The sequence below is a fragment of the Micropterus dolomieu genome, linkage group LG12 (assembly GCF_021292245.1).
Source record: "Micropterus dolomieu isolate WLL.071019.BEF.003 ecotype Adirondacks linkage group LG12, ASM2129224v1, whole genome shotgun sequence".
Classification (NCBI taxonomy): Eukaryota; Metazoa; Chordata; class Actinopteri; order Centrarchiformes; family Centrarchidae; genus Micropterus; species Micropterus dolomieu.
In genome coordinates, this window is record NC_060161.1 from 10628353 (window position 1) to 10652950 (window position 24598).

General features: G+C 40.1%; 1 protein-coding gene across 2 annotated transcripts in view; it reads left to right on the forward strand.

Moving 5' to 3' along the window:
• The window catches only part of LOC123980076 (mitogen-activated protein kinase kinase kinase 11), a 49755-nt gene extending 43716 nt beyond the window's left edge, over nt 1-6039 (forward strand). The window contains exons 10-11 of one of the 2 annotated variants that reach the window (XR_006827367.1): nt 2080-2884; nt 3356-6039. Coding sequence is in view for 1 of the 2 variants with exons in the window: in XM_046064276.1 (XP_045920232.1) it covers nt 2080-2678 (599 nt within the window). In the remaining variant the exon portion in view is untranslated. Of the gene's footprint in view, nt 1-2079 lie in introns of both variants that reach the window. The other variant, XM_046064276.1, reaches the window with a different exon arrangement.
• Nucleotides 6040-24598: the final 18559 nt, after the last annotated feature.

The following is a 24598-nucleotide window of genomic DNA, read 5'->3' on the forward strand; positions in this document are numbered from 1 at the left end:
TTGACATGTTTTTCCCAAAGATTAATATGCATTTCTTGGATGCACTAACACAGTTAAGAGCCGTAATGACAGATGCGTGGGTATTGGTTGTTTTAAGAGCGAGTGGGCTTTATGAGGGCTTTAAGAGTGCCCTGTGGTAACATTTCACACTCTATATCTGGTCCGTTTGACTCACAAAGCCTTTGGATTCGCCACAGAGAGGTTCTTACAGCTCGCCCCCAGGTACTGAGCAGACATGCCTCGCCTGTTCCTTTGCTAACAACCATAATCTCACAAACCGCGCACGCTCATTACATCGAGCGCACAGAGGCAAAAAGCCACACATAATTAAACCGCAAGTGTTTTAGCTAAACATCTTATTATGTTTACTGACTGTAATGACTCTGGTACAGATGCACAGACAGACTGCCACAAGGTTGCTGGTGGTGACTGTGTGCTTGAAAGAGAGAGATTAATGCAGAGGATTCCTTCACTGGCGTTTTCTTCATCTGCTCTCATGTGCCTCCTGATTGCTCTTTCTTGTCAGCTGAATAGCTTAGCAGCCTCGGAGAGTTGCTGTTGATGTAAATAATGCAATTTGGCAGACACATCACATTTGGAAATGGCAAATGTTTGTTCAAGCTGATTTATTCTGAGTTTAATGTTCTTGTCAGGGCTAATTTACACTTCCTGTTTGCTGCTTTTGCTTCTCTGTCAACTAGTTACACAGTGCTATGTTATACTTAATTTGGACTAATTGCATCAACATTCTGCGCTGGTGATTGTTCCATTTCTTTTGCAACAATAATTATAATACTTTCATGTTTCCGTTTGGATCCATTTCATCATACAGGTTTATGTGTTTTGCAGAATATTAGAAAGAAAATCCATTTCAAATTGGAGAGGAGTGCATAAAAAGAGGACCAGGGCTGCACTACAGCAGTCTGAGAGTAATTTGCAGATGAATGAAAGCCTGTTAGAAAAGAAAGTGAAGGACAGGATGATGACGATGCTTCTCATGTTGAATAATCAGCCTTGCTCTGACATTGTGGCTTTTTTGTGGGTTTTCTACACATAAAGGTCAGTTTACTTGTCATGTGGAGTACTACTCAGCCTGTAAAAACAGTTTAATGTGTACGTCTTCTGTGGCACTTCAGGAGTTTTCTTAAAACTTGAGCACGGGAATTTTACATATAGATGAACTTCCGTTATATTCAAGCCCTCTGCAAATGAGTTCACACAATGCTGATTAAGCCTGTCACCGCCAGGTAAATCACTCTGTATTTCACAGTATACTGTACTTTTTAAATCTGCTGTCTGTGGCGACATCCCCCCGCTGGTGAACCACTAGTGAGTGCTTTATGACAACCAGCAATGATTGGCTTGCCAGAATAGGGAGGGGGGAGCAACCCGTAGCGACGGTGGCATCTCAGTATGGCAGAGCCAATAAGTCATAGCCGGCAGCCGTACCAATATGTACCCTGTTTCTGCTGAATCACTGAAGCTAAGCAGGTCGGGGCTTGGCTAGTACCCAACCTGGCTTTCTCCATCTGGCCATCTAATCTCCCCCTAGTGTAACTGGCTCTATGTTTCCCCCCCTCTACACCTCAAGCTGGTGGCTGCCATGCATCACCCAGGTGGGTGCCACAATCTAGTGGTGGTTGAGATGAGTTTCCCCTCTTCACTCTGAAGTACTTTGAGTATCTAAGATAAAGCGCTACATAAATGTAATCCCTTTATTACTATTATTATTATTTTTGTAATTATAGGCATGTGTCGACAGTGTTGAGTAATTACTCTTACTGTCAGAAGAATCCAACATAATAAAATAACCCTGATTATGTCATAGTGATATCATACAGGGACGGGACGGTTTGAAAAATTCTATTGAGTTGCATTATGGGAAATGTAGGACACAGCATTTTTAAAGCTTGACTCTTCCTAGTGACTGACAGTCAGGATATCTCAGCCTCAGCTGCTTTGATTTTTTTTTTCCATTCTATTTGAAGGACGTCTCTCACAAGTCCCTCAGCTTTATGGAAGAGTAATGCTAAATGACTGGAGTGCCCCTTTAATGTTTTTTCTTTCTTTTCTTTCCAGTTTTGGACCTTCCGTTATGCCAAGACACACAGGACTCTGATGACAAGCCTTCAGTGCCCTGCTCTCTCCACCCCAACCCTGCCCTCTGGAGCCCCAAAACCCGCCGCCTGGAGGTCAGTGTCATCCCCCGGCCCCGTCCGTCTCCCATCCGGCCCCGCATCGACCCCTGGAGCTTCATCTCGGCCGGCGGTGGGAACTCTGGTGGTGGCCGCAGCCCAAACCGCTCAGACAGCAACCTTCTGGGCTACCAGCCTTCCCCTACCAACCCTTTCAACTGTGACATCTTCCCCTCGCCTGACTGCGACCCATTCGCCCTCAAGGCTGACCCCTCGAGTGGCTCTGACACGGCCTCACCCTTCGACCCCTTCTTGGCTCCCTTCCCCACCTCACGTTCTGCCCCGTGCTCCACTAACGGCTCGCCCACGCTGCCCTCGTTCCGCATACCGCCTCTCAACCCGGCCGACTCGCCCCTCATCGACTTGGGCTGGGCGGCCTGCAGCAAGCCCTTGGATGGCACCAAAGAGAGAGCTCACCCCCGCAGGACACTGGGGCTCAAGCCCTTCAAGTCCCCAACGCAACTTAGAGATGATAGGTTCTAAACCCATGGCAAGGCTGTGTTTTTTACAGGAACACAGTCTAGGACCCTTTCCACTACCGTGTCCTACATCTTAACGACGATTTGGAATCTTTTAAAAAACGCACACTCAACCCACCTAGGGAGGTTACACCGATGGGATCCTTAATCTTTGCAGGTCCTACTTATATGCCAGCCTGCTGCTCTTGGAAACCAGAAACCCTGTGAAAGGTGATCCATTGGATTGTGGGATAGCTGCCTTTGAACCAGTGGCTGGTGTCCATTTCATTCTCCCTCTCTATCACTTTGAAGGAGCAGAACACAGATCACTTGTTCCATCTTCAGATTCTATCAGACAGCTCATATCACCTGCTTTCATCTCCACCCTACCTTTGAAGCTTTGTGACAATGCAGAGGTGGATAAGGCGACTTGCACAGCTTCATCTGCCTCTACCTCTCTGCAGACTGAAAGCATTCGGGACAATTGTAAATTGGAGTGCCTTATTTCGTGAAGTGTTTTTAATATATATCTTTTCAAGGTTCCTTGAATGGGTAATCTGGTGCGTAGGGAAGATACTATGAATTTGGCTTCAATTTGAAAATCAGCTTAGCATTTCTGTCGTCTGCGTGTGAGTGCGTGTGTGCATGCATGTCTAGAGTTATTGTTCAAGGAAAGCTTACTGTTTTGTTTTTTTTAAACAGTGTCTGCCTGTTGCATTATGGGAGAAAGCACTCAGAGTGGATATTCCAGGCCGCTCATGAAATCCAAGACAAAACCATGACACAGGCGTTCCACTTGGAAGCAGATAACATTCCGGTCACATTCCCCAGGAAATGCCAGGATGTGACACATTCATTCCTCTGGCAGGCGACACAGCACAGGAAACAGAGGGGAGCCCTCTGCATATATGCCAAAGATATGGGGTTTGCCACTCTGGACAACACAGAGGAAGTAGAGACAACCACAAGTGGTATTTAAATATAACTTAAATATACTTTTCTTTGGTTAGCTTTTTAAATATCATCCAGGCTGTCTCATCACCACCCCTCAAAAAATATTTGGATATACTACAGTACATTGAAGCTTCAATAAATACTTTATTTGTACAATCCACCAGAGTAGTAGTAGCCTTGCAAAGCCAGCCCACAGTTTTGCTGTGTCTTGGACCACATGATTAACACTTCTCCCTTTGACCTGATTGGACGAACGTGCCAGTCAGCTGTCATTAGTTCCTTCTTCTTGAATTAGGAAAACCGTTGATGCTTAATGTCATATTTCTCTTGAGAAGAGCCACCAGATTTAGCTTCTGAAGGCATGTGAGCCAGAAACAGGTTGTGAAAGTTAAAACTCATGTTACATTTTAACCCTGTACACACCTAAATGTAAAGGGGAAAAAAGGTTTGACATGTTGGCCAATACACTTATTTGCTTTCTTGTAGAGAGTGAGATGATTGATACCATTCTTAAATCAGTCTGGTTGGCTTAGATTAGCATAAAGATGGAGGTAGAAATATCTGCCTTCCAGCACCTCTTAAGTTTCCTTGCCTTCCCAGGCAACCAGTGGAAGTAGCCGGGGGAATAACCCCTGGAAGACCAAAACATTGTTGTGTGTAAATTTTGTTTTTTTGTATGGATTAAACAAACAAGATATAACGTCGTAATTAGTGAGCGTTAGAGGGGCTGGTAGATAGATTTTGTTATATTAGGACACAGTCTGGGTAGTTGTTTCCAGTCTTTATGCTAAGCTAACTGTCTAACAGTTGAGAATGGGTAACATGCATCAAAACATCTACTGATCACTCACAAATCTTAGCATAAATATCTTTCAGACTTGAGCTTGTGAGGCTGGCTTTGCAAGACTAGAGTAGCAGGGCTCCAAAACATTCTTGTGTCAAAAATCCATCCTGAACCATTTAAGCACTGCTAAAAAGAAAAAAGATCTGATAGGATCCTGTGGATAACTGTGATGTGACGTTGAGATACTTCCAGAGCAGACGAAGCAGAAACATTCAACGATAATACAGGGAGAAATTCTTTGTGGAGACGCTAAACATTTTAAACCAAACGCAGTCTCAGCAGACCAGAATGCTCTTGAGCAACTGAAAAACTTGCCCTTTCACTCTCGGTTCACAGTCAATATCATCACTGATCATTCTACATACTAAATGTATGTTCAAGCACTTTCTCAGGTTTTTTTCAAAAAAAGGAAAGGGGCTGCAGCAACTCCTGGAATGGGTTGGACATCACAGACTGATGATGTGCAGTATCCAGGGTGGGGTTTTTTTTTTTTTTTTTTTTTTAAACGGCAGTCAACTAGTTCAACTGGCATATAGTCTATTAACATAATTGGTGCAGGTCAAGCATGTTAGCAACTGAAAGAGACCCACTTGCTCATAGCACAAACTCGTCCTGTTACCAAGCCTTTGCTGGAGCGTAACGAGGTACAAATACTGATCGGGTTCATCACTGACATTGTGTCATTGGAGGACAATAACGGCTTTGTTCAGATGAAGAGTGAAAACCCTGTCTCCAAAGGGGAAAGCCTTGTGATTAGCCTAATAATCCTACTGACGAACAGAGGAGGCTGATAGTGATAATTAGCCTCTTGATAAGAGCAGGGAGCATTAACAAAGCATTCACATATCTGGTTAATTAATTTGCCTCGATGTTACAAAAATGCCCTGCGTCTTCCTCGCAAGGTATATTGAGTAATTTCCTGCGTCAGCTCGTCTCGATTTAAGCCATGCCCCTTTTTTTAATGCATTAAGTTTCAAAGGCAGGTTGAGCAGTCTTTCCTTCCTGTTTTCTCTGTTGCCACTGCCTGTTTAGCTGCTGACCAGATGAAATCTTCACAGTTGAGGTTTATCTTTTTCTACCCTCTTACTCCTCACGTGATGTGGGAGATTTCCATTCTTTCTTTTTCTCCTTACTAATACTATTTTGCTCCCTTCTTCCTAACTGGCAAATGTTCTAGGACAGTCCATTACATTTAATTGAGGCAACTGATTTTCTTTGTAATTGAAACAGGAGCATTATTGTATGTTTCTATTGCACACACAATATGTCTGTTCATGGTCTACAGGACAACAAAGAGACACGGTGCTTGTAAAGTATTCAGTATGCTTTGAACAAACTTGGTTGTACAGTGTGTCCAACTACAACTAAAGGCAAACGTGTATATAGCTTTTTCGAATGGCCACAGTTGAAGATGATGGTGAAAAGCCAGAGAGGCGAGGCGAGACGTGATGAATTGTATAAATGGGTGTCATGGCACACATTTTCATCTCTTCTTGAAAGCACTTGTGGTGTTGCACTTGGTTGTAAAAAAAAAAAAAAAAAAAAACAAGAGAGAGAGCTTGAGAGAGTTCAGAACCTGCCTACTTTTGCATGCACACTCATGGCTGCATGCAAAAACGCAACAAATTGTCATGCTTGCCATACATCATACATACAAAAGTATGGAAATGTCCATATTTATATCCTTTGGGGACTGCCTGGGGCCCCTTAGGGCCACTAATGAAAAATACGACATCCTCTTTCAGTCATTTGGATCCGTCTTCATGCCTCTAGGAGTTATCTGTCTGGAGATAATGAACCCTAAAAATAGCTTCTAAGATGTTTTTTAGGGGGCGGAAATAACTAAATAAATATTCTAAATGCAAAATAACTATGAAATTCTCAACATTAAGTTCATTTCAGAGAACTTATTTTGTGGTCGCAAATATATGGAAGCACATTTCCATCTAATGTGATGAAGAGAAAAAAACACCCTGTAAAGAAGAGATCTGACAGAGTGCAGCTTTTGCAGGGAGAGGCGTCTTTTTCCAGTTGTTTTATGTAAGCGTTTTGTGCACTGCTGATGCGTTAGACACTCTGAGCGCCCCACGTTTTTGCCAGACCGCTCTGAACACCTCGAGTTGAAAAAACTTAAACTCAGAGCAGAGAAGCGTCTGACATCATTGCCATTTTTTTCCGTATTGTCCAATCAGATGAGAATAGTGAAGTGAAAAAATAGTGGTGGATGTTGCTGGAAATCACGTAGCTATATGATTTTCTAACCGTTGTTACTATGATTTGAACAGTAAACAGCAATTTCATTAATTCAAACTGTACTAATAGTTAACTGGCTAGGCCTAAACCCAAAATATTGCCTTGACGTTAAAACAAATAAAACACGAATAAATGCTTTGCTGCTCGGTATGAACAACCCTGTAGTTAGAACATTTCTCATTATTTTGATTTACTAACTCTTTATTTTGAGAGAGTTTCTCAAAATAATGACTTTTTTTTCATCACATTGCCGGATATGGGCTTCCATACACATAGCATACACATAAAGTTTGAACAGAATCTAAAATGTAAACAAAAACCTCTATTTGACATACAAAGATCCGAAGTATATTAGCCACCATTCAGAATCTGACAGGATCCCCCAAACAGTTGTTTTATGTTGACCTCGGGTCCAGTCGAACAACTCACGTGCCATCACTTGGACATGAGCACCGTGGATCTTCCTTCACCTTGTGCAAAAGTTGCAGGTTTAATATAGAATTAGTCTCTCTCAGCAGTATTCCTTACCTTCCTTCGCTCTCTTGTCCTCATCACTTATATTTTCCAGATGTGACAAGTGATGAGTTATTGCCTCGTCTCTTTGTGTCAACACACAAAGCCACAAGAGCTGTCCTCTGATAGTCATTAGGCGTGGATAGCTGTTATTGTCGACGGCGCTCTGTGAGGAGAAAAAGATACATGAAGGAAATTGAGATGATTGAAACGTCTGGCAGATTATTTCTGTCACAAATTCCGTGTGTGTGTCAAGTATCCACTTTAACCTGCCACTCATGCCTTGTCTGTTTGTTCACTCGGTGCTAGACTTAAATTTTCCCTCACTCTTGATGTTTCAAAAGTGTTACCTGCCGTTCTCGATCAAGCTTGTGCACACTGAGAGATTGTGTGAGTGATAACAGAAGTCACTGATTTCCACGTATGATTTAAGTTTTTGCCTGTAGTTGGAATGGGAATTCTCCTGAAGATTTTTCATTTGATTTGGTGAGAAACCTTCCTGCCCCAAAATGACCTGTGCATAGAAATGCTTAAAAGTATTTTTTACGCAAACAATATACTCCTACTTCAAATCTTAAGGCATAATCTGAATCTGACAGAACTCCAGTTTGGTAGCTGAGGGAGTAAACGGGACACATTTTAGGAAATCTTTTGTGGACAGGGATGTCCGATTTGTGGTTTTGGCTGTCATATTTAAGAACCATAGCTGCCACTTATCTGCTGCAGCTGACAGCTTGTGTGCCAATAAGAAAGTCCTGATGAGTCGTTTGTGGGTCTCTGCTCTTCCAGGCATCGCCCCATCCGTCATTGCAAATCAGTGTCCCGCGTACAAACTAAAAGGGAGAACGGAAGTGAACTACCTGCAGGAGAGACCGATATCTGGCCACCGCTGAGCAACTTTCAGCCCCACAGTGGCAGGGAGCAGACAAGGTTCAAGCGCCGACCATTGCCTCTAATCAGTGAATGAGAAATAGTCAATACGATATATGAATAAAAGCTAATGAGACTGCACAGTGGAGGAACCCAAGGCCCCGACCCTAATCACGCAAAGAGGCTACTTGTGAGCGGTGGTTGTGTTGTAAAAAATTCCGAGGTGAAAAATCAGAGCCATTATCTAGAAGAATAAAGCAAGCTAGTTATTTGCTGGCTTTGTGAAGGGATAATAGTGGAAAGGTGTTGCCTAACGCAACCATCCATCGGGGTTCCACTCACTCTTAAAGCTTAATTTGTTATGTTTCCATGCATTCTAATTATCTGGTTTACACTGATTAAGCCATTGATTCAACTGTAGCAGTAGTCATGTAAATGCTGTATGGATTTGCACGGGACAAATACTAATTAGGGACATTCTGTAATACAGAAAACAATGGAAATAATAAAGCGGCTGCCCCTTGTAAACCTGCCCACGCCTGCCTCCAATATCGTTGAAGGTGGACATCCCCTGATAATTACTACAAATTATATTTAGTTTTATATGACATGTCTCTTAACATTTTACTATATTTTGTTAGTGTTGGTGCTCCATATTGAAGATTATCCTTCCTTTTCAAAATCAAGACATGATAAGTAAAATGTATAAAAGTATAGGCTAGTATTTTTCAATTTTGAAATAGTCCAAACACTTTAATTGAACTATTGTATACTGATTACTCAAAGTAACCGAGCACAGTGTGCATGTTGGTTGTAAACATACTCATTTAAAGTGTTTGGTGTCTCAAGTCAGCAGGTCAGGAGGGGACTGTATTTCATTACATTTTTTCTGCTGCAGTTAAATCACGTTTTCTCTCCTTCATGTTCACTGAAAACATTTGAGAAGAATTCGTCAAGGATGGAGGGAAAACCTGAACACATGCCGCATTTATTTTATTGATCAAACTTACCTTGGCGGCTTAGCGAAGAGTAAATTCTGAAACAACCAAATAGATGGCCTGCTATTTCAGTGGCGTTCACCCCATTTACAGCTGCTGTCTTCGCTTGCTTGTGTGCAGTTAAGTGGAGGTTACAAATATACCTGGTTATCAGCCTCGTTTCGGCTGTCTCACAGCCAGCTGCCAGCGCCCGAGACACATTATTGCACTTTCTGGCTCATATTAAACTGAAACACCTGCTCAGGCCTTTGTTTGGAATTAACAGGCTGAGACCAAATGATCAAATATGACCTTTCATTGATTGTACAGGAATTGCACATCTCTATAGGGATGTGGACAAAAGCCATGTTTGCGAGAAGCGCCGCCAGGTGCGTAAGCTAATGCTCAGTCTCCCAAAGTGTGAGTATTCTTCCTAATTCTTTTCAGTCTGTGCGTCCAAGGTCACCATCTGTTGTCCTCTTTTTCTGCAACAACGAAAACTGAATGAATGGGAGCCATGAAAGAAGGACCAATTAGTTTCCAAGACCACAGTGACGGCTCTTAGAGATGGCTGGCGCTCTGTATTGAAAATAAACATGGATTTTGTCTATGAGGTCATTAAGTCCAAGGCCCACAAACTCGCCCCCCTTCCCTCAACAGCCCCATGATTATTTTTTTCCGCCTAGCTATTGACACACAATTACCTTGTGATCTTCCTGGAATAGAAGCTATTCAATCAGTACATTTCTGTTTCTGGAGGGCTGAATGAGTGCACTGCAAACCAATTGGTTGAGTAAACAGCCCTTGTGTATCAAATATAGACAGCAAAATGATTTAGCGTTGTGTCCACAACATTGTTTGCACATAAAAGGAATGAAAATGATGATATTTTTGGCATTTTGCTTTATGTCAAACTATATGCCAGGGTGCATAAGCTATAAAGACCACCTATAGAGCCCAGGTCAGACCAGCGAGTACATCTTATTTTGCCTCTTTTAAGCTTGCTAATGTAGTTACGCTAAAAGTATCATTAGCTAAACAAGTGGCAGTGTTTTGGTATTTTTCACCCACCTCACACAATTCTTACCAGCTTAAAAATTCAAATAAGATTGCCTACCATTCAATTTTGATTTGGTTAAAATAAGCCATTGCCCTGTTAGGTATAAGCTAGCTTTTTTGGATTCTCCAGATCTTTGCTCTCTCAAAGGTCAGCTGAGCCTAAAGATTTAACCAAGGCTTGAGGGTATTTAACTTAGGTGGTCTCTTTCAGGTGCTCATGCTGGGGCTTAAATAACTCAACTCTAAATGATCCACAGAGGCAATTTGAAACGGTTTGGATGGTACAAATCCCCATGACTCACTGGTCAAATTTCTTCCACTCACAGCATCACTGTACTGTAAAAAGCTTTTCCTTCTGACAAAGACAAGGACATTGACAACATTTCTATACAGCGGGGTGGAAAAGTGGATATTTATAAATGGCCATCTTTTTACACACTGGATCAAAACAATTTCTCTTTCTAGATGGCCATGGACGCAGTCTACATTAGGATGGTGGATTGATTGCTTCAAATGAACAAAATATTTTCTAGGTTTTCACTGGAGTATTTGAAGATATAGGTATGGGTGCTTCACATGAGGCAAATTAACTTTACATTCCAGTTCTTCAACTCTACCAAATCCATATGAAAATGATTTCTCTACAAGCCCCAGTAACTGTGTGTAGCAGAGAAGTCAACAGAATTGCCTGGTAGCGCTTGAAATCCGGTTCTTTTGTGTACATACCAGCAAAATCCCAAACCTAAATCACAGTCTAATGTCCCCTTGGGGCACCCATACTGAGTTTGTTTATGTGCATAAAACTGCTAGATAGAAATGAGGATTTTGTCACTACCCTAAAGGAGTAGACAAGGTTGACCTCCTCTCTGTCTTTTTTATCTATTTGCTTTTATTGTAATTGTTCCAGATTCATTTCCATGTCTATTTTGTGTTTTATTACAACCTAGGCGGTGTCATAACGTAATTGTTGCATTGCCCTGGCAGCCATTTTTACATCTCTCTCAGAACTGTCTCTGCTCCTGTGAGTCAGAGGTATTGCGGTAGTCGGGGCTTTGAAAATTCGTTATTGTTGCATTTTTGTGAAATCTCGCACTGGGCTGGGCCTAATCAGCTGTTTTTATTGTTGTGTGTCAAGAGGACTATTTCTGTATACAGTATGTGAAAATGTTTTTATTTCTCTTGACTATTATAATGGGTTTTAACCTGTGGAAAAAAAAGGAAGGAAAAGCTCAAAAAGAAGACCAAATAAAATGTAACACTCCTGACTTGTTTATGTCCTTATTCTTAGCACAGTGTAAAATAATATGATCCCACAAAAAAGCTTTCATAATCAGTCAGTTGAACCTTGAGATGAAACTTTTTACCTTTTACAAGTAAAGTAGATTGTCTTGGTGTAATTTATATTTGTTAACTGTCATTTTCATGCACTTTGTGGGCTCACTTCCTTTCATTGTCTTTGTAGTATTTGTAGTCAGACATTGAAGACATGGACGGAGGACATGTGTGTAATTATCTCCCTTGTGTTGTTTTCTTGTCGTGACCTCAAAATAACTAATTATTATTCTGGGATCACAAGGACCGTTCTGATGTTATTTTCTTATGTATGACTTAACTTGACTATGATTTTGTAATTTTGAGCTTCGTAGCATCATAGTCTATTTCGATTTGACATGATCACAACATTTTTCAGAAGACAATCCAACTGCAAGGTCCATTAAGTAGATGTTCAGGGGCCTTCAATCATTTCACATAAGCTCCATGGGACCACCAGAGTCATAACGATTCATCCTCTGTATGAACTTCAACAGTAATCCACCGAGTAGGTTTCAAGACATTTCCTTTTTGCCTTAAGTGTGGACGAACCAAACCCAAATCCCTTGATACTCACAGCAATGGCTAGAACAATGTCAGTCCTGCCACAGGAGCAGAAGGGAATATTCTGGTATTACCGTATTATGACATCTCTTCAAATCCTTTACGGCCCATAAAATGGAATGAAGACTAGCATGGTTCAGTGGAAATAATGGCTCTCCATGTTGGTGTGTGTATCTTCTAAAGATGTTTTGTCAGTGGTGAGACCTGGTGCTTTACAGCTACATGACAGGTGAGGACAGCGCTGTTTTTATTTTTTTTTTTTTAATTTTATCTTTGGGCCACTCCCGCAGACCCAAGAATACGCTCACACCTTGATCCCCCTGTGTCAATGCCTTGTCAGACCAGATGTTCTGTCTCGCACTGTGACTTGCCATCCTGAGTGAAGACCAGATGTAATGCAGCAGAATAGATAATACTCTGATGTTTCTGACCTCCAAATAGACACATTAAACCATTTAGACCTCCAGCTAATCAGATTCTATCCTCAAATGGGACACATTTTGATTAATAATAATGAGGGTAAACCCTAATATAAGGGTAACTTTACAACAGTAGAATTAAGCTATTATTAATTTTGTTGGGACACATCAGGGCTCCTTAGAATCTCTGAGCTACCAAGATATCATTCACACACAGATGCAGGGGTGTTTATATGCATCTAGACACAAATATGTATGATATGCTATTCTTTGTTTGTTTGAACACTTTGCCCTGGGATGTCTGAAAAGCCCTGTGAGGAAATTGCAACCAATCCAGCGACGCAGCAAGCAAACTTCAATACGAAATATCTCCGGAGAGAGGTCATCATTTCAAACATGAATCTGTGTGAAGAATGAGAGGAACAACTTGGGGTGGTGTTGGTGGTGGGGTGGGTTGGGTGGACACGCTGAGACATGGCGCCGCACTTTACTATGACTCTCTCTCCCTTCTCATCAAGACCGTCAGTCAACTGGATAACACAGAGAATGGAGAATCAGCAGCGTCAGCGAGGACGTGATGGAGAAACTCTGCAACGCCTGACCCTCCTCTACCCTGGCGCAAGTCTCTAAGGCTCTTGTTGCCATGGACACTGTGAATGAAAGTCTGTAAAGTGCAGTGGCTCTGCAGTGCCTTCACACTTCACACTGTTTTTTTGTCCTTATAATTAAGACATTATTTATATGATTTATTTTGTATTTATTCTGTTTAACTATACACATAGAGATGAAAAATAATTGAAACGTTAGTGGTAATAATACAAATATCAAAAAATTAATAATAGTAACACTATTAATTATAATAGGCCTAATAATAATAATTGTAGCACCGGGTGTGGAGTAGAAACATGGCAGCGGGTGGCCCCCAAACACAGATACAGACCCCACAGCTCCAGAGGCAAGGGAAGGCAAATTTATATATATATAGCACCTTCCCAACCCTACAGTCATTCAAAGTGCTTTACAGAGACAAAGATACAAAAACAGATACAAAGGTAGGCCTACTTTATAATATAAAGCTAGATTAATTAATTAGCAATAAATAATAAAATCAAGATTAAAACAATAAACATCTATCTGTGTGCATTACATGCGCGTGCATTACATATAGGAGAAAGAAAGCGAATACAAAAGTAACAATGAAAAAGAGATACATTAAAATACTATAAAAAGAAATAAAAGAAATAAAAATTGATATTAAAACACAATTAAAACAATGAGATCAAAATAAAATAAAATAGTGACAATAAGAGCGATAAATACGATTGTAAAGGTTTAAAAGGCCTCAGAGAACAGGAATATTTTAAGACCTGACTTAAAGGCAGTGTTGGGCAGTAGCTACAAGTAGCGGCATTACTAGTTTAACTACATTTCTCAGTAGCTTTGTGGTAGCGTTGCTGTATTCTGAATCAAATAGCTTTTCAGTAGCGAAACTCTTTTATTGACCGAGTAGCGCGGTAGCTTCCACACACGCTACATTTTTGCTTTTTGACAAGCAGTAGAATATTTCAAAGGAACAGTTATTAAAATAACAAACAATATTAATGATGATATTTTCATTATTTTGCAGTAAATTTGACAACAATGATTCTCAGTTTGTTGCATGTGCAAATACATTTTGCTGCAATGATATGGCAGTAAGTAGGAGAGTTTCTGTGTGTCTGATTTAGCTCTCTCTCGCACACACACACTCTGTTTAAAGCAGGTTTTTAGTATTTCTTCTTTTGCTACTGTGGACTGTTGGTTCAAAATAAGCTAGGCCTATGCTCTATCTATCTATCTAACTATCTATCTAACTATCTATCTAACTATCGTAAACTAATTTTGCCATGTTGCTGTAGCTTAGCTTGCTACATTTCAATGGGGGTAGCTTCTGTGAAGTGAAGCCTCATTTAATGTAGAGGAACTAGTAGCTTAGCTCACTACATTTTCCAAGTAGCTTGCCCAACACTGATTAAAGGACTGTACGGTGGGAGCCAATCTCAGGTGTTTTGGGAGTTTATTCCAGGCATGAGGAGTAGAAAGGAACTGCAAGCAGCCCAGTATTTGAAGACCTGAGGGGTCTAGCAGGTTCATATCTGTGAAGGAGGTCATTGATAAAAATTGGTCCTAGCCCATTGAGTGCCTTATAAATGAGCAACAAAACTGTAAACTTGATTCTTTCATTCACTGGAAGCCAGTGGAGTGATCTCAGAACTGGAGTGATGTGATCAAATTTTCTAGTCCTGGTTAAAAATCTAGTCTAAAAGTCTACTAAAAATGAATGCTTGTATGATTTTCTCAAGGTCCTCCTTTGACATGAGATTCTTGATTTGTGAGATACTTTAGGTGATAGTCAGCTGATTTTGTAATGTTTTGTGGCTGTTCTGAATCAATAACCATACCAAGATTTTTGACTTGAGTTGTGGTCGTTAATGAAAATGATTTGAGGTGAGCAATAACTTTAAGTCTCTCCTCTCTGGCACCGAAGACAATAAGTTCTGTTTTATTGGTACTGAGTTGCAGGAAATTACAGTGCATCCAGTTGTTAATTTCTTCAATGCATTTTGTTGGTGAATGAACTGGACCATATTCATCAGCTGATGATGCTATGTAGATCTGAGTGTCATCTGCATAATTATCGTAGGAAATGTTGTTCTTTTGGAAAATTTGAACAATTAGCAACATGTACAAATTAAACAGGAGAGGCCCAAGGATCGACCCCCAGGGAACTCCGCATATCATTTTTATTCTCTTAGATGTACAGTTTCCAAAGAATACAAAGTAGTCTCTGTCTTTTACCACTTTAAAACTGTGCCAGACAGGCCTATATATTTTTCCAGTCTATCCACAAGAATGTCATGATCTACGGTATCGAACGCAGATCTAGTTGAACAAGAATTGTTGTTTTTCCACAGTCATGGTTAAAACAAATATCATTTAAAAGCTTGATTAAAACAGTCTCTGTACTCTGATGGGAACTAAATCCAGATTGGAAGATATTTAAAATATTAATACAGGTTAAAAAACTATTTAGTTGTAGGGAAACAACCTTTTCAATTATTTTGGATATAAATGGTAGATTTAAAATGGGCCTATAATTACTGATTACTGAAGGGTCAAGATTGTTATTTTTTAGCAGAGGCTTAATAACTGCAGTTTTCATGCTCTTAGGGAAGTCACCCAAAAGGAGGGACATGTTAACAATTTGCAGTAAATCTGGGGCAATACAAGGACACTTCAGAAAAGGTTTGTCGGAAGACTACCAAGGCAACATGTAGTGGGTTTTAGATGGACCACCACTTCTTCTAGTGTTTTGTGGTTGACTGGATTAAACTTTGACATGATTGATAGGTTTGTTTTGTGTAAATGTACCAGTGTCACTGAGACTAGACTTGGAGTGGAGGAGCTGATCTTCATTATCTTTTCTGAGAAAAAGCAGGCAAAGTTATTGCATGACTGAGTGGAGAACAATTCAGCGGCTATACTCACTTTGGGGTTAGTTAGTTTATCAACAGTGGAAAATAAGACATGTGCATTATTAATATTTTGTTGATAAGTTCAGAAAAAAATTACTCTGGCTTTTTTCAGTGCCAGCCTGTAAGTGGATAGTTTCCCCTTGTAAGTGTCAAGATGGACCATGAGTTTTATTTTCCTTCACCTGCTTTAAGCTTTCCGGCATTCTGTTTTATGAAGCTTTACTAAAGGAGAGTCTCTCCACGGGACTTTCCTCTTACCAGACATTGTCTTGACTTTTTCAGGTGCAAAGGTGTCGATAATATTGGACAATTTTGAATTAAACTCCACAAGATCACTAGCAGAAGCTGGAGGTGCAGGTGTGGTAGAGAAGGCCTAAATAACTAAAGAAGCTGTGTTCTCTTTGATATACCTTCTTGAAGTGACTTCTGATCTAGTGTGAATCATGACATTGACAGACATTTCGAGTAAAATACAGTAATGGTCAGAGAGTACAACATCAGTGACTGACATGTTGGAAATATCAGGACTTTTGGATATAATTAAGTCCAGCGTGTCCATAGCCGGAAACACCTGCAGAAAGAGACAGAAGGAGCGAGGAGAGAGGCGGCTGCCAAACAGGCAGAGTAATTATCCTTCGAAACAAAAAACAGGCAGGAACACTCAAGGACGCAACATAGACAAAACCGAACTGAACTGAGGGTTTAAATGCACAGACAAACAATCAGGGAGGGAGTGCACAGGTGAAAGTCATGAGGAACTGCTTAAGACAGACACAGTGAAACAGGGCAGAGTGAAACAGGAAGTCGAGACAGACCATGAAACCAAAACGGAACCAACCAGAATAAAGAATAGACCAAAAACACAAGCAGACAGATCCATTAACAAAAGTACAAAAACCAGGTAGAGGTTATAAATTGATATATATTGAATGAACAAAACTAAAATAAACTAACAGAACAAGAACAAAGCTAGACAAGTACACCAGACACTGATAACAAAATAAGCATGTGACAATACTCAAGGATGGACAAGACATAAATAACTAAGGACAAGGAATGAGAGAGGCAAATAGAAAGACACATGAAACAATGGCAAAAACCAGAAACACACAGGAAAAAACAAACAAAAAACAACTCAAACATAACCCAAAACTAAGCTTATAACACAAACAGAGCTAAAAGTAAAACGAATACTGGACTTGTCACGTGACCAGAAACACAGCTTTCCAAATGAATGCTAATGTTGAATGCTAATGAACTTGTTCCCAATAATTTGCTTAACTTAATAATGGGATACTATGTCAGTGGTAAAATTTAAAAATATCAATTAACAAAGAACATTTTCTACTTTGTTTCAGCTCTGTAAAATTGTGAAATCCTGATATCCCCTAAAATAAAACAATGTTTTTTGTAGTTTTAATCCCAGACACCTTTGACACAATCACCAAATGTATATTAAGCCTCCCTATGTTCAGAATAAACTTGTTCATTTGAAATCTTTTTCTCATTTCCAGCTCAAAAGATCATGTTCTGCATCATCTGTATGTGCAGAGCTGAGCGTCAGATGTTCTCATTTTCAGCTCAGTTCAGTAATCAAATTTGGTTTCCACTAGTCAGGGTCTTCTATTCTCCAGAAGAGAATGTCTTATCAACATTAATGAAGTGTGAGAATGAAGTTCTCTCTGTCTCTCTCCATTTCTCTCTTGCTCAGCTGCCTTTGAAGTGGAACAATTTTGTCTGGCAGAGAAGCAAAAATAAAATAAAAAGGAACAAACCCTGATGGTTCCTCAAGATGTGATTAGACTTGATTCTAGTCCTGAAGCCGTGAAGAGTGTTTAAGATGTTCATTACTCCATAAAGTTGCGCAGATGATAATTCTTTTGAGCACTTTTATCTGTCTCAATCAGGAAATTTTCATCTCTTTAGCTATTCATATTTGTGCCTGAAACTGATCATAGCCACAAGAAAAACAAGAGAGGAAAGGAAAAATTTCGCCTGGGGGTAAGATAAATCACCCCACCCACGGTGAGTAAAAACACATTTATTAATATCTGTAAATATATATACTATAATATATTAAATGTTTATGTTTATTAAACCTTTAATATTACCTGACTTTCTGCAATTAATGTGTTCTGATCATCATCTTAGCCGTTGCAGAGTATTTAGAATAAACAAAGTAAAGACAGTTTACAGATAGTTTATGCTTTTATGTATTTCGGGTTTATGTTTAAGAATGCACGTCAGCCTTCAGGCTAGTGACTTCTATGAAAGCAGGTAAGTGGAGTCAAGTAATCAAATCAGTGTGATGACATTCAGGTATGGGGGTACAGGGTGCCCTGTTTGGTTATCAACAGTATGAAATTTGTCCTGATCAGGAGGGATTTCAGAGGACCTGATGAGGAAAGTGGCTGAATCTCAGAAGGCAGAAATGGGCTACACCAGCTCCTCTAAAGACTACGGAGGAAATCCAGCATCAGTGCTGTGCTCTTGAGGACAGGTTGTTTCTGCAAAGCTCACAGCAAGAGCACAATACTGATCTCAGTGTGACAAATCTGCAGCCTTACAATATTTCTGTGAGTCCACAGAACAAAAGGTGTCCTGGTATGTTCACAGTGATTAGTGTTCTGTGGATAGATAAGCTGAAGTTAAACATTTGGCAAAAAAGTTATTACTGTTAATTTTGGGAGAAAAAGAAATGTATATTATAGAAAGACTGATTCTGGACATTTGCATTTTGTGAATGGATATGTCTGCGGACTGACTTTAAGCTTACTAAAATGATAAGGCACATCAATGGCGCCACAAACCTCCATTCAGAGTGGCACTCAGTAGAGGCTGAATAAGAAGAGCCTAAAGTTGTTTATCCTTTTGTCAATGTTCAGATATTTTACAATCAAAATGTTCTCATCCAATCCAATCTGCAATACATAGAACCATATTTTTAACCTGAACTGTAGCAAAACACACAAATTTAGCAGTTATGAGAGACTCTTTAGTTGCTCACTGAAGAGAGTTAGGATTTCAAGTCACTAAGTCAGCCGTCCAGAGCTTGGTGGCCCCATTGCCAATAAAGCATGCACACCAGAGACTTCGGCTGGCCGAGCTGGCTAATATCCAGCTTATCCCTCCAATAACTTCAATGGGATAAAATACTTTTATTGTGAGGGTCTTCTAGACTTCCCAAATTTTTATCGGACCAAATGGATCAGATTCTTATAGTGAAATGAATCATTTTGTGGGGGTTGTGACACAAAAAAAATTATCTACAGCATACAGCTGCTCCTTGTTTGTGCGGGAAAAATACTTTTGGGGCCCCTGTTGGACTGTGAAAGATGTTGGCTTCAAAGCCAGCTGCATTTTATTCCGACCAGTACAACATAGCTGTATCAGATGGGGACAGGAGAGGAGCAAGAGGGAAGTCGGCCATCAGATGAGCTGACACTATAGCATGGTTAGCATGCTAACTTCAGTATCTCTGCAACACAATATATAGACATATCGTTTTCTTCACATTCTCTTGATAAGTTTTTAATGGTTTAAACTCTAAAATCTCTTCGTACCCATTGCACCTTTAAAGACAATTATGACTGAACACTGTTCTGCAAATCTAGGATGTATGAAATGAATCAGAGACCACAAGGAACCATGACTTATGGTGTAAATCAACAATTACCCTGGAATTTGTCTTTACTGTCTTGGTGGATGGATAACTTGCTCTGTTCCAACAAGATGTTAAATGCTAGTTTAATGGGCAGTGCAACCGGTTATTGGGATCAATAATTTGCTAACTGGTAAGCGAATACCATTCGGTCTGTCTGAAAGGAGAAGAGTCATACTGAGCATGTGAGCATGTATAATACAGTAGCAAACTTTTTTTGAATGAAAAATGTGTGACATATATCGGAAATGATTCAGTGGTGCATTAAGAAGGTGCATTGATGTTCCCTTGCAGATGATTTAAATTTTCCTCATTAAATTCAACACTGAAGTAAGCTATAGGCCTATAAGGTGCTTATGAGTAAATGTTGTAAACTATATATTGGAACCATCCATCCATCCATCCATCGTCAACCGCTTATCCTGCGTACAGGGTCGCGGGGGGCTGGAGCCAATCCCAGCTGGCATCGGGCGCAAGGCGGGGTACACCCTGGACAGGTCGCCAGTCCATCGCAGGGCCACACATAGACGAACAACCACTCACGCTCACATCCACACCTAAGGACAATTTAGGGTCACCAATTAACCTAGGCCGCATGTCTTTGGATGGTGGGAGGAAGCCGGAGCACCCGGAGAGAACCCACGCAGACACGGGGAGAACATGCAAACTCCACACAGAACGGCCGGGGTTTGAATATTGGAACCATTGATACTTAATCTGGGAGTAAATGCAACAATAATATGTACAAGTATTCAGTCACACAGTGGATGAAAGTATTTGTAGCCAATATCACTGTGAGTGTGACATTACATCTTACATCTGCTAAGGATAAAACCTCTGTATTGTTCTAGTGGATCAGGAGAACATTTCTCACATTTCTTCCAGACATAGCAACTCGGTATCAGGACTCTGTGATCAAGTGCTCCATCTTGCCACACTACAAATGGTCTGTATGCTGTGAGACTGAACTGTCTATTACTCTGTCCTGGGTCTGGAAGATCAGCCATGTGTGGTAGCATGGAAACAAAGTCTGGATGTTGTCCACAGTCCTCTAATTCTGGCTTTTATTGTATAATTGTGAGAACCCCAAATTGGAAAGACTGGTGTAATTGGACAGAACATTCATCAACATGATTAGATATTTTTTATTGAACAGGGGTTTGTTGTCCTCTAACAAGACTTCTGTGTCCACATTACACACCAGGTCAACGTACATAACACAGATGAGCCAATGGTGGTGTAGCTAGTGGTGGTGTAATCAGTAAAAATAGTGATTACATTTATATAGCGTTTTATTTTTGACACGTCTTTTTTACTCTGATCTTCAGTAGGTGTTGCAGAAGTACATTCTAGTAAAATGATGTAGGTTTCTCCTTCCAGCCACTCAATAACTACTGTGAAAAAAGGATCCTGAAGCCTCCGCTGCTGTGGCATGATCAGAAATGAGCCTTTAATGCAAGACATCCCTAAATTGTCAATGAACTCAAACAGTCCTTTCACACGTTCAGGTAATGCAGGTAATTCTCATTCTCACAAATGCATAGATATATCTCTAACAGTATTATATGTCTCAGATGTATCCCACTGAATCTGTTAGTCAGTCTCAGTGTTAACTGAAATTTAGTAAGATAATCACAACCACGGTGGTCTTTTGTCTGATCATAATTGGTGGTCTTGTGTCTGATCATAATTTTGAAAAACAGCAGCACCAGGGTACACAAGAACTAAACTATTTTTAAATGAACTTCATCCATAATGTCACCGCTATTTCCTGCCCTTCAATTAGAAAATGTCAGAACCTCAGGCTGTTATGTGCCAATGTGATGTGTTATATGTGGACACAGCACACACATTACAAAAAGTCCTACTGCAAATTGACATTGGAACAAATATGTCCCCAGTGCTGTAATAATTGAAAACCAAGACATCTCAAGCCAAAGATAACAGAGCTAATTTTTCAGTAATACCCAAACTCAGGAAAGACAAAATTTACTAAACTTTGACTAATGTTTTTGTTGTCTATTGTACTGTATAAAGCCTTTAATTCTAATGTGACATTAAGGTCTAAATGTCACTAAAATGCAACAAAGCTATGCCCTGATTCTAAAAAGATAAATCTCTCCCTACATGCATTTATCAGGCTGAGGGGGAAATCCAGTCTGTTTTGTTGGTGCATAACCACCAGGGGGCAATGTGTAAGTGCACAGCCACCTCCTGGGGACAGCTAGTGCACTAATCTATTCTATTAATAATCACTGTAGGCTGCCATTTTGGCTTCCCATCTCAAACCGGCTGGGAACTGTATATCAACAGTGCATCAGGTCAGAGGTTGAGCATGTGTTTCTTTTTCCTCACTTGGAGCCCCTTTGATGAGCTGCTGTCAGAAATAGCTTTGCGTAGCAGGGCTGACTAATGATGTTTTTAGGGAGAGTGGGTCCTCCCACTGCAGAGAGCTGCACACGTAACTGAGGAGGACTGATTGACAGATTGAGATCATGTAAATTGCAGACAAAAGGTCTTTATGGAAATGTTTGAACTAAAATATGACAGTCTTTGCTCCATTGTAACAGAGTGAGTACCGTGGTGAGAGTGGATGCATGAAAAAGTCATGTTGAATCCCAGTAATTCCCACAAATGTTATGGGCTTTGCAAAAACACACACTTATTAGAAACACTTACTTCAGACATTCAGAGGTGGCTTCGCTACATTAGCCTCTTACTGATCAAAGATTCATTTTGCAATTTCTCTCCACATCCTTCACCTGTCACTGTGTCAAATTGGCAGCTGCTCTTGGTTGCCTTGGACGGGCCTATATAGTTATATAAAAATAAGAAATCCATCCTCGAGCTTGATTTCAAAACTAACCAGCTTCAACAGGAGCATGTCCGAGATAGGACTATCAAGTGCATGCCAGCAGTACAAAAACAATTACACGCCGCCACGAAACCTGCCAGTTTTGTGGCACCCGATAAGAGAGCCCTGAATAAATGTACCTGCATGCATAAAAGACTTGAGAGGGAGAAGTGTTTGCAGGGTAAATATTGCGGTTGGGCTTCGTGCATGTGTACAGAACAATTACATGCTTTATTGTTAGTAGAAAAAGGTGCAGAGACAGCAGCTATTTGCTGCTAATATAGCTTGAGATCTTATTGGATACTGTATGGCAGCAGCTACACTCAGCTCACTGCAGACTGCTGGCTGTGAAAGGAACAAGTAGCTTCAGTGTAACTCTATAGGATGATAGATAAAAATGACTCAACTATACTGGACATTGTCCATAGTGGACGATCAGACCTTTAGGTTAATTTACTTATGGATGTGAGTGTATTTTTCTACATTTTATTGCCAGTGTAGAGAAGCCAGTATCTCCTAGGTCTTGTCAGTACACGTGCCACAGCATTGTGGATCAACTGGAGAATCTTATTCAGGGACATATTCAGACAGCCTGACAATAAGGAATTGCAATAGTCCAGCCTACAAGTAAAATATGCATAGACATGTTTTTATGCATCATTTTGAACAAGATATAACTTCAGTTTTGTCGAGTTTAATATATAAATATATAATAAAATTTGTAGTTAATCCAGATATTTATGTGCTCAAGGCATGCTGGAAGTTTAGCTAACTGACTGGTTTAATCTGGTTTTGATCAATAGATATAAATGAGTATCATCTGCATAACAATGAAAGTTTATGAATAGTTTCCTGAATATTGCCTGCCAATTTTATTCACCTTATATAGTATAAGGTGAATAAAACTGGTCCAAGCACAGAACCTTGTGGAACTCCGTGGCTAGCTTTGGCGTGCATGGAGGAGTGATTATCAAGGCTTCATCATAACATGTACAAACTGAGATCGATCTGATAAATTGGACTAGATTAGTGTGGCTCCTTTAATGCCAATTAAACGTTCCAGTCCCTGTAATAGGCCAGTGGTGTTGAATGCAGCACTAAGATCTAACAAGACAAGTGCCGAGACAAGTGCTTGGTCTGATGTAATTAGACTAAAAATCCTCAAATAAATGATTGTTGAGAAATGGAAGGTTAGATATAAATCTATAGTTGACTAAAATCCCTGGATCAAGAGTGGGCTTTTTTAAGAAGAGTTTTAATTACAGCTACTTAAAAGTACTGTGGTACATAGCCTGGTAGTAAAGAGATTGCAAAGAAGTGCTAACTAAGGGTAACACTTCTGCAGCCTAGTTAGGATGGGGTCTAGAGAGAGGTTGATGGCTTAGATGAAGAAAGTTAGTTAGTGTAGATCGATCTGTGGAAAGACTATTAAATGTTCAATTTCAGTGCTATATGTCAGAACAAGGTTCGCCCAATGTCAGCTGGGATTGGCTCCAGCCCCCCGCGACCCTGTACGCAGGATAAGTGGTTGACGATGGATGGATGGATGGATGTCAGAACAAGGTTGTGGGTATGGTTAAACAATGAGTTGGTTTATATACACTCTGACAGAAGCCAATAGAATCTAATTATGAGATAAACGCAGTACTAAGGCTATTGAGAATGTGCACATGAATATTAAAAATTCCCTACAATAATTACTTTATCTGTTTTAAAGATTAAACTTTATTATAACAAACAGAAGTGGCTGTAGTGTTTTTGGGGTTGGGTGTGAAAGACTAATAACAAGGCTTTCAAATGAGTTATATAATATTTAGTTTAGGTTTAGAATTGATGAAAAGGCTTGAGTCGAAGATAGCTACAAGTCCACTTCTACGCCGGTGCCTCGAGGAATGTCAGTATTGATATGACCGGGGGGAGTGGATTCATTAAGGCTAACATATTTTTCGCGACCCCAGACAGTTTTAAGTTAGACAAAATACATAAGTATTATAATATGACATTAATTCTGCTATTTAAACAGATTTAGAAGAAAGAGATCTGATTTAATCCTCCTATTTTTCTGCTTTTGCAGCAGTGGTGTTTTTATTAGGTTTTCATGCATATTATCACAGAGGACTGAGAAAACAAGCAAATAAAAATAACCTTGCC